The sequence below is a fragment of the Telopea speciosissima genome, chromosome 9, assembly GCF_018873765.1.
Source record: "Telopea speciosissima isolate NSW1024214 ecotype Mountain lineage chromosome 9, Tspe_v1, whole genome shotgun sequence".
In the NCBI taxonomy this organism is placed as follows: Eukaryota; Viridiplantae; Streptophyta; class Magnoliopsida; order Proteales; family Proteaceae; genus Telopea; species Telopea speciosissima.
In genome coordinates, this window is record NC_057924.1 from 59,295,442 (window position 1) to 59,313,094 (window position 17,653).

Genomic DNA, 17,653 nt, shown 5'->3' on the forward strand with positions numbered 1-17,653 from the left:
CCAAAGATTAAATTCTGAAGATTCATATGTACAATTACTTTTATGCCATTTTTCATATTTTATTGTCCGTCAATCGCCAGGGTAGACCCGTGATGCACCTGTTGGCAGTCAAGTTAATAGAAAATACTTATTCTATAACATACAGGGATTTCAGGATTCTATAAGGGCCATGCAAGATATTTGAACCAAATTTTAATTAGTCCGAAAAGCGTCAAATGATAGACTATATATAGCTAGCTCAAAATAATTTTAAAAAGGGGGAAAATACTTTTAGATATCTATTTTTAGTCATTAAGTTGATTGTGTGAGCCCTTACATTTTTGTTTACGTAAAGAATGACCATGCATATATGGATTTAGAGGTTCATTGTTTTTTTCTAACATCTAATGACAAAGTTAAAATAGAACATCTTGTATCTAGTACATAATTCAGGCCAGGGTAGTTGAATTATCTATGCAAAAAATTTATGTTATTAATAATAGGAGGTAGAAAAATATATTGTCACTCTTGATAAAATGTTGACATGTGTGTTTATGTGGTGAAAGTTGAATTAGTGATGAAGCTCGAAAAAAATTTAATCTTTTTAATTTCTTCACATATTGTCCTGTATGTCATGCACCCTAATGAGAGGACAAATCTTGGTGGAATGATAAGGTTGCTCCATTGGGATCTAGCGGTCATAGATTCGAATTGAAAACAACCTCTCTGCAAAGTGGGAGGTAAGGCGACCTCGTGCATTAGGTACATTTTTGTTTTATGTCATGCACCCTTATTTATATGGAGAACCATTTCATCCTCCTTCTCTCCTTCTTCTTCCATCCTTAAGCTTAAATTGTATGTGATGAGGTTTATCACAACATGTTCCACACATGAAAGGGAAAAAATAAAAAATATAATTTTAAAAAAAATCATCAAAGTGAACATTAGATGCTATTTAATTGCTTCAAGCAAACTGACACATTTCATTTTCTCACCAATCTACAACGTCTTGGTACACTCTTTCACAAAAAATAAAATATAAATAAATAAATAAATAAAATCTGACAAGGACTGAAGGAAGAAAAGGCTATATATATATATATGTTCTTATATGTTCTACTATCCTTAAGCTCTCTTCAGTGTCCATCTTGAGGGGAAAAAACTGAGTTGGCTGGGGAAGATGAAATTGAGTCATTGCGAATCGAGTTAACAGAAATCGCTAGGAGCATGCGAAGGTCATTCCAAAGTTTCCGAAGCAATGGAAGAACAAGTTCCGCAATGGGAGATCCGGATGACCACTATAGTGATTCTGATGTTGAAGCTGCTGCTACTGCTACTGCTACTGCTGAGTTTTACGAACAGTGGGCAGCGATTGAGAGATTGCCCACTTATGAAAGAACCAGATTATCTTTGTTTGATAATTATGATGATGATCAGAAAGGAAATGGAGATGGAAAACTAGTGGTTGATGTTAGAAAGCTTAAAGCTCCAGACCGACGTGTGTTCATATCAAAGCTTATCAAGAACGTTGAGAATGATAATCTCCGTTTGTTGCAGAAACTTAGAGATAGAATTGACAGGTAACTAAAGACTTCTTGCTTATTTTCTTCTTCGTAATTTAGAATACACAAAACTGCACGTAAATTCTTCTTCTTCAAAATCCATATATATTACATAATATGGTCTATACTGTGGTGTGCAGGGACTGTTCATGTACGTGAGCATAAGTGAACATCTCACAGTCGTTCAGATGGAATCTATTCTGTGGGAATGTTCCATCTTTTCACGTACACTCACGTACGTGAATGCATATATAGTTAATAAAATATTTACCAATATAATTAGTAAAATTAAGTTGAAAAGTTGTCAAATCAGATTAATCAATGGGTGTATACGGGAGCCCAGATCAGATCCACATACATGGATCGTCCTTGGGATCCGATCTCCACCCACATGGAATCCAGGGGAACCACAGAGGTGCATAGATCCTAAGTGATAAAAGAAAGAAAATGAGTTCTTTCTTTCCTGATTACCTTCCTCATGTATCTATAAAACTGAATCCATTCGATTAGAGGCTTTAATTTGTACATATAGGATTCATAGGAGATCCAACAGACACCTTTTCACAATCTTGGAATCGCCCCCTCCCCCCCCCCCCCTTTGACCTAGTCTTTGGGGATAAGGATGAGCATTTTGAATCCTCTACTGCCGAGCTGCCCGGTAGGACCTACTGCCAAGATACAACAAGGCGAGGAATGACCACCTTACCCCTACCCGAGCGCCTTGCCCGAGTGGGGGTAAGATGGTCATTTACCGCTTGCTATGTCTTGGCAGTAGGGTCTGCCAGGTTGTTCAGCAGTAGAGGATCTGAATCCAGGGATGAGACCATGTAGCCACAATACCAAAAATTTTACAGATCTGGATCCTCTACTGCCTAGCTACATGCCCGGCAGGATCGTGCTGCCAAGATACGGTGCTGCGTGCAAAGACCGCCTTACCCCCACTCGGGCAAGGCATTTGACAGGGATAAGGCGGACATTGCACGCAACACCATATCTTTGCAGCACGGTCCTGCCGGGCAGCTCGGCAGTAGAGGATCCAAATCCAAAATTTACCCCTATATAGGACATGCATTTGGACTGGAGTTTGACCAGAGATGGATGGAGGGTAAAATATGGACTCAACAATGTCTTACGTGTGATAATTTGTGAATCTTCAACTATATTATATTTCGGAATTGTTTCAAATGTCAACTTCAAATTCAGTTAAATACTCTCCCATCTAACGGCATGACCTCCATGTCATAGAATCGTGGTATACTATAGATCAATGGACTTTATACATATATGACATGCAATAGAATTTTTTTTGGTAGAATATGACAAACAGTAGATACTATATATAATACATGTCAGGCTATGTAATGTAAGCTAGCGCCTCCTTGTGTCTATCTCTTCATTTTCTCTCCTATAAAATGATATATCTGTCTCTATTGTGGGAGGATAGAGATATAGACACAAGAAAACGTTAGTGTACGCTATGCAGCCTAGCATCGTGCTTTCTCCCAATGCATATGTAGAGGAAAATTTGAGTATCGTGAAGATTAGTGTAATTTTTAAAGTTCAAAAATTGTCATAGCAAAGTCAATGGTAGTTGGGTGGCTCATATCATAAATTGGATCTAAAATCAATTTCACTAGTCAATTTCAACCAATAAGATGAGTATGTAAAAAAATAATCATGAGGTTGAAATTAATGTTACAAAAATATGATAAACTTCCATTATATGATATTAGAGGTTAGTGGCATTGTTCTAATTAATTTCTACTATTTTGTACACATTTTTACCATATATAGGCAATAACACACTCATTGTGGTTGAGTATTTTTTTTTCAAACATTTTGGTTGAAATTTGATTTCTTTTTTTGGTAAATTGATTGAAATTTAATTGTGAAACCTCTAAGGTTCACTAGCTTAATGTTAGAGTAAAGCCTAGTAAATAATATAACACACATATATTTGTTGGGCTAGAAATCATTGTCTGGTCGCGTGGCCCTAATGCCAATGCGGGGGCCAACGAGAACGCACATAGGGGCATCAATATCAATGGTTTTTTTATTTCATAGGGGCAAGACGATAATTTCACGTGCTCCTGTGTTAAGGCGTAGGGAGCATGCAACCAAACATAGTTCTTTTTCCCATATTTGTTTTAGGGAGAAAGAACGCTGCCCGGTTGTGCCAAACATGCCGCCCCTGCGTCCTGACACAAGGGTGTGCGAAATGACCGCCACACCTCTGATCATTTCTGGGGTTCCAAGGGGTGTGGCGGTCATTTAACTTGCACTTGTGTCAGCGTGCAAGGGCTGCGTGCACTGCTCTCTTACCCTTTGTTTGAATAATATATATCACCAAAAATGTTTAAACTTCAAACTGCTTTTGCCCAGCCTAAGCTAATTGCAACCTGGAAAACCAACTTCTGTAGACTTTGTTTCATTAATTTTTAGGGAGAAAGAATGCCACCCGGTCGCGCCAGACACGCTGGCCCTACGCCCCTGAGATAGGGGCATGCAAAATGACCTTCGCACCTCTAGTCATTTTTAAGGTTCTAAGGGGTGTGACAGTCATTTTGCACGCCACTATGTTAGGGAGTAGTGTGGTCTGCAGTTTATTAACAAAAAAAAAAAAACAAAAAGAGTAGCGTGGTCTGCACTGCACAAACAGGTGGCATTCTCTTTTCCTAATTTTTATTATTTATTATTCATATTAGATTCTATTTCTCTTGAAAAAAATAAAAAATAACAAACTCGAAGTATTAAATAGATAAAAAGAAAATCCTGCTTAACTGCGTACTCAGTAGCCATCAGAAGAACTGATCTCATAATTCCATTGTCTCATTTGAACTCATCAAATTGGCATCTTGGGAGTACCCCAGAAAAATAATTTTGTTGGGCAATGGAAACTTTGTAAAATAGGAGAGATAAAAATAAAGATATATTTTACTGAGGTTCATAAATTTTTCTTTCTACTAAAATATTTACACAATATTCTTCTTCTTGATGAACCTATGTTTGTTTCTAGTTTAATCAAATTATTGGGGTCAAAAGTATCTATATCTGGTCAACATGACTAGATAAGCTAGTTTGGTTGGCCCAAATAGAGTTTGTCAAGTAATAGATGGAACTCTTAAAATCTAGGTTTATAAAAGGGTATGAAAATACATGGAGATGCATGCAAATACACGGGGAGTATTATACATGGCTCAACTTGCCGTCACTCGGTTTGGTTTTTATTTTAGACCTGCATAACCGGGTCAACTTATTTCTTAGCTACGACCTATAAGGCCAGTGGAAAATGTTCAAAAGTGACCGACCCTATGAGACCCAGATCAATGTTGGATCCATATCAGGGGATAAACGGAGATGATCAGGTTTTATTAAGTAGAACCTTTTCTATTGAATTAGTGGAGGTTTTGCTTGGTGTAATCACGGTCGGTTATATTGACCTTGACATTAAGACAACTTTGCCCTTCGGCCCGAAAGTGGTACAATAGGGGTATTTTGAGTAATGGTAAAATTAGCTTCATTAATGGGTTTTGTCTTACCTAAAATAGGTATGGGTTAAAAATTAGTGATGACATCACCCTAAAATATTCATTTAAACCCCAAAATACCCTTATGTTTGTGATATTCCAATTATACCCCTAATCATATCAAAACCTAAAACCTCGTTCCTCCGTTGACTAACGGCACCATCACCATCGCCACCACTCGTAGCCACGCCACCCCGCCCACGATGTCCATAACCACCTCGTAGCCTCCACGCTAGAGCAAGAAAGCCTCTCTTCTCCCTCTCTCCCTTCTCTTCTATTTTGGCTCTTATTGCTCTGTTTTGTTCGTGTCCTGTTTTCTTTTTTTTTAGATCGTCGTTGTAACGCCGGATTCGAGGGCACTAGCACCTGATTTCGGAGGCTATGGCCTCTCCCAAGCAGCCCCATTAACACGAGAAGGCCTCATTCAAAGACCTCATTGAAGATCTCCTTGCCATTCTCGACGACTCCTCCAAAATTCCCAAGGTATCTCATTTCGGTTGTGAAATACAAATTGAAATTCTATTTCGTTACTCAACGGCAGCGAAGGGATTTATACGTTAATTTTAAGTGTATAAAATTAATGGGTTCCCATCAAAAGGTAAGAGATTGAAGATATCCAATGATTCTTCGTGGGTTCGTGCATCCGATCTTGAATTTTCTACCTCTATTAAATCGGAGTTTGATAGTTCTTCAAAAAGAGGAGAAGAAAAAGTATCTTCTTCTTTTAATGCCTTCATAATTAGTTTGTGTTGTTCCTTGTTAATTCCTCCATTTTTGCAGGTTGAAGCCCAAAATGTATTCAAACAATCCAGTCCTCTGGAGTTAACACTCAGGAAGACTCCGTCCTTTCTAGACCTCATAGAGACAAGCTGTCTCGGGGAAGGAATCTTAGTCGAAGTAACGTAGATTCCGAGAAGGGAAGAGTGAGGAGAGAACATGAGTGGGGGCGGTGAGATGGGTTGCGTTGGCAGTAGGGTTGGGCGGAGTTGGAGGAGTAGGAGGAGGAGAAGAGGAAATGAAGATGAAGATGAAGAAGAAGAAGAAGGGGTATTATAGTCTTTTTCAAACATTTAACAGTCCTTTTAACGGAATGGGTACGGTTGATAGAATCTTGTTAATACGGGGAAGGGAGAGTCATTACTCAATACCCCAGGGAGGGGTTTGTCATTAGAGCATAATCGAGGGGAGGGGTGAGTAATTTACTCAATAGGTATTTATCTCGTGTGTCACAAGACGACAATGATAGATTTTCATCCTCTCCCAATACACTTAAGAATCCAACCGTAAAAACATGAGCAGTGACGCCTTGTTATCCTTTCAAATGTTGGGTAGATGGTTGGATTCTTAAGTATGATGCACTAGGTAGTGCCCGACAATGACTTATTATCAACCCCCTTGTTACATGGAGATTTAAAACTAGGAAAAAAGGCTGGGCACATCGCTAGGGTACCCAACATGTGTCTTCCTCTCTTTTATTTACCATTTTAGAAAATAGCCCTTTGCCCTCTTGTGTCCAGCCCTATGATTGGGCCGGTGCATGTTGTTAGTTTACCAAAAGGTGGCAGCATGCCCAACCCTTTCTTAAATCTATTATTATATAAAAAAAAAAACAGTCAAGCATTAATAAGGGTAGAACTCGGAGCATGCTCAAAAGCTATGCATATATACCCCAATTATGAAGCTTGACCTAACCTCGGCTAGGAAATCTCAACCCAAGCTCACCTTGGCCCCGCCTGAAATGTCCATCTTGAAATGTTTTAATGTAGTTAGTAATGGGGAATGTAAAAGTTCAATGTTATAAATATGGTAAAAAGAAGGCTTCTAGGCTGTATGGCGCCTGCACCTTGATACAGGAAAGACGAATGACCACCATGCCCCCTATGAAATGAAAAATCCCACCCCTATTGGATGTCCTAGTGCTTTGGTCTCTGTGCTAGTGTGGGGCCACACAACAACCCCTCACCATATACATATATATGAATGAAGCATACCTTGCAAGTCAGGCTTAGGTTGGGCCATGAGGACTCGAGACTTAACCTTACCCAACCTGGCCAACCTTGAACGGGGACATTTCAACCCTAGTTCAATCCATTTAGAAACAATCGAATGGGGTTTGGGCTTGTTGGGTCCAAGCTGCATCCTTAAACATGAGAATTGAAATCCAATTTAAGATTTAGGGAAGAGCTTCCTCGCCACTAATGTGGGGGAGGTGGGAATCTCCCATGCCACACCAATGGCGGCGTGGAAAACAATATCATCTACATGGGGTCTACATGCTCAAGGGAGGAGAGGGAAATAATAAAAAAAAAAATCTATTACGAGAAGGTGTACAGTATTTTAGCTACATAGGAGTTTATTTTTTATTATTTTTTTGTAGTCACACAAACCACACGTCACTGTTGCATGGGAAACTAGGATATGGAGTATGATCAGGTTGTATTCGGTCCAAATCCAACCAATTTTGGACATTGTCCTTAGCCATTTTCATGAGTGGTCAACCTCAAGTTAACCTTGTCTAGTATCATTTTGCAAGATCCAATTTGATTAGTATAATTATACTAAAAAATAAAATGAAAAAAGATCCTTGTCACGCTGCGTTGTGCCTGCGCCTAGACACATGGGGTGAAAAGGTCCTGCCCCGGTGAAATGTGAAAATTCCACCTTTGTTGATGTCCTGCACATGCTCTCATTAGCCCCATGCTAGTGCAGGGGTCACACAACCTGCCAACAATCCCCCATTCTTAATAAAATATGTAGTTCAAGATTTATAAAAACTGACCATATCTGTGTTTTGTAGGGTTGGTGTAAAATTGCCCAGTGTGGAAGTGAGGTACAAGAACTTAAATGTTGAAGCAGAGTGTGAAGTAGTTCATGGCAAGCCACTCCCAACTTTATGGAACTCTTTTAGAAGCACAATTAATGTAAGTATCATCAACATCTAAGAATAATTTTGTAGCTCTATAGTGATTTTGTTGACACCCCTTTTAAGGTTTTCCACCCTCACCCTTTAAGGTGTCAATATTTTGTAATCTTATTTTTTTTCCTTTTGTTTTATTTCTAAAAGTTATTTAATGCAATACTTAACGTAGATGTCAGAAAAGGGATTTCGAAAAGTTGAAAGTCATTTAATGCAACATTTAATGTGGTTCCTATGCGAAATGATAGATTTATCCTCTTTGAAAAAACTATATTAAATGTTTCTTCGGAATAAGAGAAGGAGCAATTAAATGAAGTAGTTAAATTCTTAATAGGAGGTGAAATAGGGCCGGGTTGGACTGGGTTTTTGAAAACCCTAGACCAACCCTGAGTCCCTTTAGTCAAATCTTAGCCCAACCTGGCCTGAGGTCGGGCTGAGATATTTTCACCCCAAGCTTTGCCCAACCCAGCCCAGATTGTCCCTAATAGGGCCGGGCTGGTCTAGGTTGGCCCTACCTTTGTTTTTTATGGGATATTATATGATATGATTTGTTATATGCCATTTGGAGTTTGAGCTGGGAACCCATTCTCGTACGAGAATAGGTGTGAGATGCCCAGATGGCATCCACCATATGGGCCCACTCATGGTGGATGCCATCTGCGCGGCTCACACCTATGAGAATGGGATCCCACCTCATTAGAGTACGGCATTTTAATATAATATGAATTGTTATATGACATTTTATATCCTAATATCCAACAACCATGATTTATTATATGACATTTTAATATACAACATATTTATTATAATACAAAGGGTTAGGTTGGATCAGGCCGGGTCTGGTCTACACCCCAGCCCAACCCTAGGGGTCTTAATCTAAACCCAAGCCCAGCCCAGCCTTGCCAGGGCCTAACAAATCTTAGACCTAGCCTGATCCTAACAAGGTTATCCTAAGCTTGGCTTTGCTAGGATCGACATCTCAACCCAAGCTCGGCCCAGCCAAGGAAAACACTAAACCCGGCCCAGCCCTGTATTAAACCCAGGTCTAGTCTAACCCTGTCCGGGCTTAGGGCAGGTTAGGGCAGGCTCGGGCTGGCCGTATTTTTTTGACCCCCTAGAATTGAGGAATTGCTATAGGGTACGGCCAAATGGCCAGGACCTATCCGAGTCAACTCTCCTTGCCCATCTATGAAGTTTGAACTCGACTATTACCAAGGTTTAAAAATATGGAGTCAACTTCCATTGATTCTAAAAACCGGGATTGGGGATCGTTCATGGCTGATCTTGAATTGGTCCGATCCAACTCAACTTCATGGTGAAAATAGGATCCACCTTGAAGTCGGGAATCAGTTCAAGAATTGGTCCGATCCAACTGAAAATACAGAGAAAATGATTAGGAATCGTCAGGACAAGCCGGATGTGGCATTTGGAGGAAACAATATGACTGGTTTCACCATCGATACCATGCTGAAAGAGTTATGGCAAGAGAACTTCCCGCATTTTGGAGCAGAGAGAATTCTCCTGGTTTCACCATTAATGCCCCTCCTACTGGGTAGATTAAGAAGGAGACCTCAAACCAAAGTGACTATGTATGTTCAGCACAAACCCTGGCGGTGAGACTCTGAACTGAACACTCTCTTTTTCACTTATTTTAAGGAAACTGAAGTATTTTAGCATTCCACATGTATTTTTTGAGTCATGTTAGAAATCCTTGGACTGTTGGCATGTCCTACTCTGACTCTGAGGACTGTTTTTTTGTGAGATATCTCCTCCTCAAATGTTAGGACTGTTTAGGACTCCTTTCATGAGTTATTTAACCTCAAATTCATGGTCTCCTCTGACTTCTAGGACTCCTTTCATGAGTTATTTAACCTCAAATTCATGGTCTCCTCTGACTTCTAGGACTCTTTTCATGAGATATTAACCTCAAATCTCCCCTCAGATTTTAGGACTGTTCTCATGGCCTCTTCTGACTTTTGAGGACTGTTTCCATAAGATATTTTATGGCATTATGAAGTATGGCTATGTTAACTCAGTAAGCTACTTTGTTGGTTGCTAAACTTATGTTTTCTAAACATCCTTTCAGTGTTCTTCTATTTCTTACATATTTGGGCTTTTTATTGGACAGGACTTTACAAAGCTGTTTGGTTCAAAGTCTCAGATAGCCAAGATTAGCATTCTCAAGGATGTCAGTGGTATCATCAAGCCTAGCAGGTAAGAAATAAAAAGTTCGAAGAAATTAAAATTTTAAAATTCATTTAGTCTACTGAGTAATTCAAGGTGGGATCAGCACCCATTTAGTCACTTCCCCCCTCCCCCATCTTTGCTCTTGTTATCGAAAATGATGATCCATACTTAATGCTCTACTTCTTTGATGTTTTGTGCATTAGACAATATGTACATCATGCATCAAGTATCCTTATAATCATTGTCAACCAAATGGCCAGGCCATCCTAGCTGAACATCCAAATTGGATGACCTCATGAGGATGGGAAAAAAATAAAATAATCATTTTTCTGACAAATGATTGGATGTTTAGCATTTTGAATTTTTTTTAAACATGAAGTGTATAATCAATGGATGATTAAGTTTAACCTTTTGAAGCTATATTTCCTTGAGGAGATCTTTTGGTTGAAATCAATTATATTTTTAATCCCACTTTGGCGTTGCGCTAACTCGCTAAGTATAGTTCTTCAATATAGATGACAATATGTTACCCCCAAAACATAAATTACATAGTTTACTTACAATTTTCCTCTTACTAAATAAAGCTTTCCTTATATTGTGGTTCCTAAAATTTAAAAAGCTATGGAGAGGAATCCTTCTTAAATTCTTCTCTGTTTTGGAAAGTTTTGAGATCATAAATAAGTTAAGGTTTACTTACATAGACTTTTCTGTGTTACAGGATGACTCTACTACTTGGTCCTCCAGGATGTGGAAAAACCACACTGATGTTGGCTCTATCAGGGAAACTAAACCAATCTCTCAAGGTTTTTATATACACTGTCTTTTATCAAAGCCTTGTGACATTCCAATTCAAAGCATGCAAATTCACATTTATTATACGACAAGATATGATTGTTAGAACAAATCTATGTCACAAAGAACAGCTCAGTGGTTTATAGACTGAAACTTTAAATAGATAGCCAGGTAGACTTAATCTTGTTGAATTCATGCTTTCCATATGATGATTGATTCATTTGGTTTACACATCTTGTTAAACCTTGCAAAGAAATATTTAATTACATATATTAGGCACTGCTGATTCATGCCTCCATATGCTTGAGTATGGTGGTTGGGTTGTATTCCAGCACTAAACCGTTGAAGCGTTCAAAGAAGTTCTGAGAAAATTCTAATATTAAATGGAAAAAAAAAAAAAATCCTTTCACGTACGAAAACGGTTTTGGGTTGGAGGGATATGGAAATGTTGTCAGTTTTATTATTGGTGAGATAGTATTAACCAACATTTATATATTTTTTCAAACAATTTTTAATTGTGCCGTTGCTTTGTTTGAAGTTATGCTTATGTTGTGGTATTTTAATCCTTTAGCCCAGCTTTTTAAGATTGTTTTAATGCAATCTCTAGGTTACTGGAGAGATCTCTTATAATGGTCACAGCCTGGAAGAGTTTGTTCCCCAAAAAACATCAGCTTATATAAGCCAACATGATCTGCACATAGCTGAGATGACTGTGAGGGAAACACTCGACTTTTCTGCATGTTGTCAGGGTGTTGGAAGTCGAGCAGGTAGGTTTTCTTTGGGCATACTTTAATTGGATATCGTTGTAAATTCTTTATCTGTTTGAATTCACAAATTATATTATCTTGTTCATCAATGTATATGAAGAGATTATGATGGAGGTTAGTAGAAGGGAGAAGCAAGCTGGAATCCTCCCAGACCCAGATGTTGATACTTATATGAAGGTACCTATTAGCAACACTATTTCCCCCCCTCCTTATTGTTGTCTTAATAATAGGTATACTACCCTGATTTAAACTATATAATATTACGCAAGTACAAATGTTTTTCCTAACCTTTATTACAACAACAAGCTTTCCTACATTACATATGAAACAAATGGATTTCAAGTGAGAGAGAGGGAAGAGAAAATAAGTGTCAACGATAGGTGAACTAATGAGAGGGAAGAGAGAAAATCTTTCCTAGAAAATAGGATATGAAGCTAGAACAATGGATAGGAGAGAGAGAGAGGGAGAGAGAGAGAGAGAGAGAGAGAAAAGAAGGCTGTCGATTAGAAGAGTAACAGAGCAATAGTAGGAGTTAAAGAAATGTATGAGAATAGGAGGAAGCCTTACCGTAGAGAAGAGAGAGAGAGAGAGAGAGAGAGAGAGCTTATATATAGAAAACAGGAAGAAAAAAAGCTTCTCAATCAACTTAAATTAATAATATATAATTTAAACTTTCCTAACTAGAGTTCTTGGACTAATAAACTAGTATTGTAATAACAAGCAACTTGGCCCAAGTACTGAGGGAGCGAGCCAATCTGAAAGCCTAAAATACTTTTGAGAGTACTCTTCAGATCTTCAGGGATACCAGTCAAGAACATGAAAGACTTAGGGTTGTTGATTCCGAGTCCAGATAAGATTGCAAATGACTCCAGAGTTTCCTTGACTGCCACCAATAAGGACGGGTAAGCCTTTGTCATTTCTGAAAATCCTTCTTTTCAGATTGCTTCAATCTCCTAGTTTTTCCTCTTCCTAGACTACTTGATACTCTGATTCTCCCTCCTCTTTGCTTTATTGATTTCTCACTTTTTTTTTTTATACTCTGAAACTTCCATGTTATTTTCAGATCATATCCTTCCACTGATATCTCTCTCCCTAGTAGCATCAATCATACCCCTTCTCTTTTTCCAGATTTCATATAGCCATAATTTTAGGATCATATCGTCTGGGCCATTACCCACAGGCTATCAATCCCATGCCTGCATCATGTTGCACCTAACTCCATAGATGGCCAGGGGCTAATGTAATTCTAGAACCAGAATAGGTCTAATCCCTAGCAGGATCAAATAAAAAATATCCAAAGAACAAGAAAGAATGCAATGGGATCTCAAAGAGAACAATGGGATCTCAACTTTGGTTGGAGAAGAATGATGTGATCTCAAAAGATAACCAAAAGAAATAATCCCACCAAATTAATAACCTGATGAAGCAGCAATCGAGAATAAATAATCTCCTGAATAAAGAGAAGCCGATCAGAATAGAGAGAAACAGAGATCAAGCAGCACTTAGGGTTTTGAGAAACCCTAGGTTCTCCCAGATCGATGTTTGGATTGCTCTTTTCGATTCGGTTGATGGACATGTACCCTGGTAGCAATGATCTTGATGTAGTAATCTTCAAGAAATCGATGTGACAATCAGTTGAAAGAAATCCCCAAAGCTTGTAGCACTCTTGAACTCAATTTGACTGAAACTAGGGTTTGGAATCAAGAACCAATGGAAGGGGATGGAGGAAGGGAGTGGGGAAAGGTGGGGCTAGCTGTCTCAGCTTGGGCATCTCACCCATCCTATCTCAGGATTTTCACAAAGGCTCAAGCCTATATTTCATTAATCAAATTCGTGTACAATACTGGCCTCCCTTACAAACTTATATAGTAGACTAAAAAATATACTTAGACACTAAAAAGGAAAGGCCTAACCCTACCCTTAACTAATAAAGTAACCTAAATTGACTAGGAAAGTGAAATAATAAAGGAAATAAACTCAAAACAAGACTCTAACTAAACAATTGAAGTAAATCCCGTTTTCCTACTATCTACCCATATTTTAGGCTCATTAAAGTGGCCAATTACAAAGTAAACCCATGGGATCAAAATCCCAACACATGCATAACCCAACCCAAGGCTTATTTCCACTAAAATAAGACCTCTAAGTGACTTATCTACATCAGGGTCATTCCTGCAATTATGAAAAAATATAATTAAATTACAAATAGAACACAATCATGTCAATTAAGTGCTTGAGTTTCTTTTCCAAACCGTATCTTCCTATTCTTGGTCCACATCTGTCTCCTGAATTGTATCTACTCGATTGTGCTCAGTTACAAAGTAAGAATGATGTAGGACAAAAAATGAAGAAAAAAAGACCAAAATACTGTTTACATGAACAGTGTCTCAGCCCCTTATTTTGCCTTGGTGAGAATGGTACTAGAAGATCCTGTGGGGCCCAAGACTAGATCATGTGAAGATTTTTTAGAAGGGTCAATTTTGTCTATGTGTGGGGAATTAGGAGTTTAGTTTAGTTTATATTTTTAGAATTATTCTCTTAGATATTTTGTGGTTTTCTATTAAGCAATCTTAGCTCAGGTTAGTTTCTATTTTCAGATTTAGAAAGTAGGCTTAAGTTTCTATTTTTATGTTAAGTTTCTATTTCTTTGTTACAATCCACGAATCAAACAAGTGAACCATGTTGTTCGAAGCGATCCAAGTGAGACTGGGACTACATACTACGCGAATCAATTATTCGTTCGGTCAAGTCCAATGCTGAGATGACTGGACTCCCCAAAGAGTGACATAGGGCCTTGAAAGCCACCACATCAAGCAACCCTGGCCAAGCACTCGCAAAGCCCAATCGAAAAAAAACAAGTGAAACTTATGCCTATATATGAAAATATGCATAAAGTTCATACTCAGGTGCAAGCATGGCCCTCTATATATTGTACAGGCTTTAGAAGCCTCCCCACGATTTAATGAAGTTGATTATTATTGTTTTCAGCAAGTTTTCCCTTGTCCATGTGTGTGTCATGAAGGGCTGGGAGGCCTGGCTGAGAGAGCCAAATCTTCTTATCCCCCTTTTCTATTTCTCCTACCTTCTATTTTCCTATTCTCTTCTTTCCACTGCCTTCTATACCCAACCGAGCCACTCCCTGCTTTGATTTGTGATTGCAACTATTGCAATCAACTGCTGCTGAAGTCCAAAAGATATTCTCCAATCAAGTCCTTGACTGCTGTTGCTGATCATCACCAGAGAAGGATCGAACCACACTCCTGCAGACCTGTTTTCTGTCCCGCTGACTGCAACAATCGAACCAGTTTTTCTCTAAAGCCTGAGCCCTGATCTAGTAGAACTTTGGAGGGTTGAATTAACCACACAAGAGGCCCACTTGATCCCAATTCCAGCCCAGTCTGTTGGTTGGTTTGGCCTGCAGAGCCTAACCTTCTATTTTGGTGCTATCCCCATATCTCCCCACTCCCCCATCGGAATTGAGTGAAACTTTCAGCAGTGCTTCTCCTCCATAAACACCAATCGATCCAAATTTGATTACATTCTGCCGGCTGGTTTGGTCTCTACTCACTAAGTTACTAAATCTGAGTTTACCTTCTATTTTAGTGACCTGCTGGTATCTCCCTCTTCAGACATCAATCGAAGCTGATTTTTCTAGGGCTTCATCACCCCTATTGGTCCTTTACTTGTTAGGAGTATCAGTCCCATACGAGTTGGGGAACTACTGGTTCTGGAGTTAGCAATTTTCTGATGCTAAACCTCTGTTTCAGATCTGCAGTTGCAGCGTTTTGGCTGCTATTTAGTTATATGTGTTGTGGGTAATTGGGACTAGGTTAACCCTAATCTAGTCTTACATTAAAGAACCTTTAGAAATGCTTCAAAAAATAGTTATTTAAATATACATATCATTTTCTAAATACAATTAGAAACCTTTATTCCGAAATTATTGACCCTTGGTTTTAACTATTTGGTCAACTTAATATAGTAATACCAGATGCAAGTTACCAGAGTTGTCGATCTTCCTTTAAAAAATTTATAGGAGACATACACTAGTTAGCCAAAACACCATGTATTCACCTTGAGGCATCTCCTAGTGCTTCCTTGAGTTTTAGAATCTCCTACTTTGCTAAATGAAATTAACATAAAACATCCCTATATAATTTGTTGCATTATGCACGTAAGAAAGGGGAAACAGATTCAGTACACATATATTTGACTGCATTAGATTTCATATAGCATTATTTCGAGCACAAAACTGTCACTGAACAAGAATGGAACTATTTTCAGTGTTATAGTGTTTACTTAGTAGTATAGATAATTTGTATGGTATGACATTATCCTTATATTATGTTCTAGTTTACAGTTGTTTTTGGTGTATTGCCATGTTGATAACTTTTATTTATGAACTGTTTTAATAGGCGATTTCTGTTGAAGGCACCGGAAAAACCATTCAAACAGACTACATCTTAAAGGTAAATATATTCAACTGTTTGAAATCATACTTTTCTTTATTAATTCATAGCAGGGTCATTGGTTTATGTGAATGAATGTCTTGCATGTTAATACCATTCAGATTCTGGGACTTGATATTTGTGCTGATTCAATGGTTGGAGATGCTATGAGAAGAGGTATTTCAGGTGGTCAAAAGAAGAGACTGACTACAGGTATGGTGAATATTGAGGTTGGTCTGATGATTATAGCATATCATGTATTAAAAATGTGTATAGATTTCATTCTTCGAGGGTTTAAGTTGGAAAATATTATTTTTTCCTCAAAAAAATACAATGTTTTTTTTTAGGGGAAATGATTGTGGGTCCATTAAAAGCTCTTTTTATGGATGAAATATCAAATGGCCTGGACAGTTCTACAACCTTCCAGATTGTTTCTTGCCTTCAGCACTTGGTGCATCTAACAGATGCTACAGCATTGATCTCACTTCTTCAGCCTGCACCAGAGACCTATAATCTATTTGATGACGTTATCTTGATGGCAGAAGGAAAGATTGTGTACCATGGTCCATGTTGTTGTATTCTTGAATTCTTTGAATATTGTGGATTTAGGTGTCCAGAAAGAAAGGGAGCAGCTGATTTCCTTCAAGAGGTCTGTGTTATAGCTACCTCCTACCTTATAACTCTCTTATTCAGTAACGTGATGCCACCCAATTTTCTAACTTTATTTTCAAATTCAGGTTGTCTCTAAAAAGGATCAGGCGCAGTACTGGTTCCTTAAGGAGAAAGATTATAGTTATGTTTCTGTTGATGAATTTTGTGAGAATTTTAAAGCATTCCACATTGGGAAAAAGCTGGATGAGGAGCTTTCAGATCCATATGACAAATCTCAGAGCCATAAAAATGCTTTATCATTTAGTTTCTACTCTTTAAACAAATGGGAGCTCTTCAAAGCCTGCATGAGCAAGGAATATCTTCTCATGAGGCGGAATTATTTTGTATATGTTTTTAAATCAACTCAGGTTGGTATCACTACATTTGAGATTCCCTCCTATTATAACATACCTAAATCCTTACTTGTCCAATCTAACAGCTGCTTGAATATTTGTTCCCTGCAGCTTGTCATCACCGCATCCATCGGAATGACTGTTTTTCTAAGGACTCGTATGGGTGTTGATTCGATCCATGCAAACTATTATTTGGGTTCCATATTTTATGGGCTTATGAGGATACTTAATGATGGATTCCCAGAAATATCTATGACAGTTTCAAGGCTCACTGTATTCTACAAACAGAGAGACAGCTACTTTTACCCAGCTTGGACTTATGCTATTCCATCGGCTATTGTAAAGGTTCCACTTTCATTTGTGCAGTCCTTAGTTTGGACTGCTCTTACTTATTATGTCATTGGGTATAGTCCTGAGTTTGGAAGGTGAGTATTCATGGAGGGTTAACTTCTTTAATTGATGAAATCTGA

The 17,653-nt window shown here is 38.3% G+C and overlaps 2 protein-coding genes across 2 annotated transcripts in view; both read left to right on the forward strand.

Annotated features, from left to right (window-relative positions):
- The first annotated feature begins 1,257 nt into the window (after positions 1–1,257).
- Positions 1,258–10,442, forward strand: LOC122639201 (pleiotropic drug resistance protein 3-like). The gene is made up of 4 exons (XM_043832022.1): positions 1,258–1,559; positions 7,866–7,989; positions 10,072–10,199; positions 10,376–10,442. Exons 1-4 carry the CDS (start codon positions 1,258–1,260, stop codon positions 10,440–10,442), a joined length of 621 nt encoding a protein of 206 aa, XP_043687957.1.
- Positions 10,080–17,653, forward strand: part of LOC122638538 (pleiotropic drug resistance protein 3-like) — a 28,557-nt gene continuing 20,983 nt past the window's right edge. The window contains exons 1-9 of the mRNA XM_043831375.1: positions 10,080–10,199; positions 10,891–10,975; positions 11,572–11,731; positions 11,832–11,908; positions 16,147–16,200; positions 16,302–16,392; positions 16,527–16,828; positions 16,917–17,198; positions 17,295–17,608. Coding sequence (XP_043687310.1) covers positions 10,892–10,975; positions 11,572–11,731; positions 11,832–11,908; positions 16,147–16,200; positions 16,302–16,392; positions 16,527–16,828; positions 16,917–17,198; positions 17,295–17,608 — 1,364 coding nt within the window. The 5' untranslated portion in view covers positions 10,080–10,199; position 10,891. The remainder of the gene's footprint in view (positions 10,200–10,890; positions 10,976–11,571; positions 11,732–11,831; positions 11,909–16,146; positions 16,201–16,301; positions 16,393–16,526; positions 16,829–16,916; positions 17,199–17,294; positions 17,609–17,653) is intronic.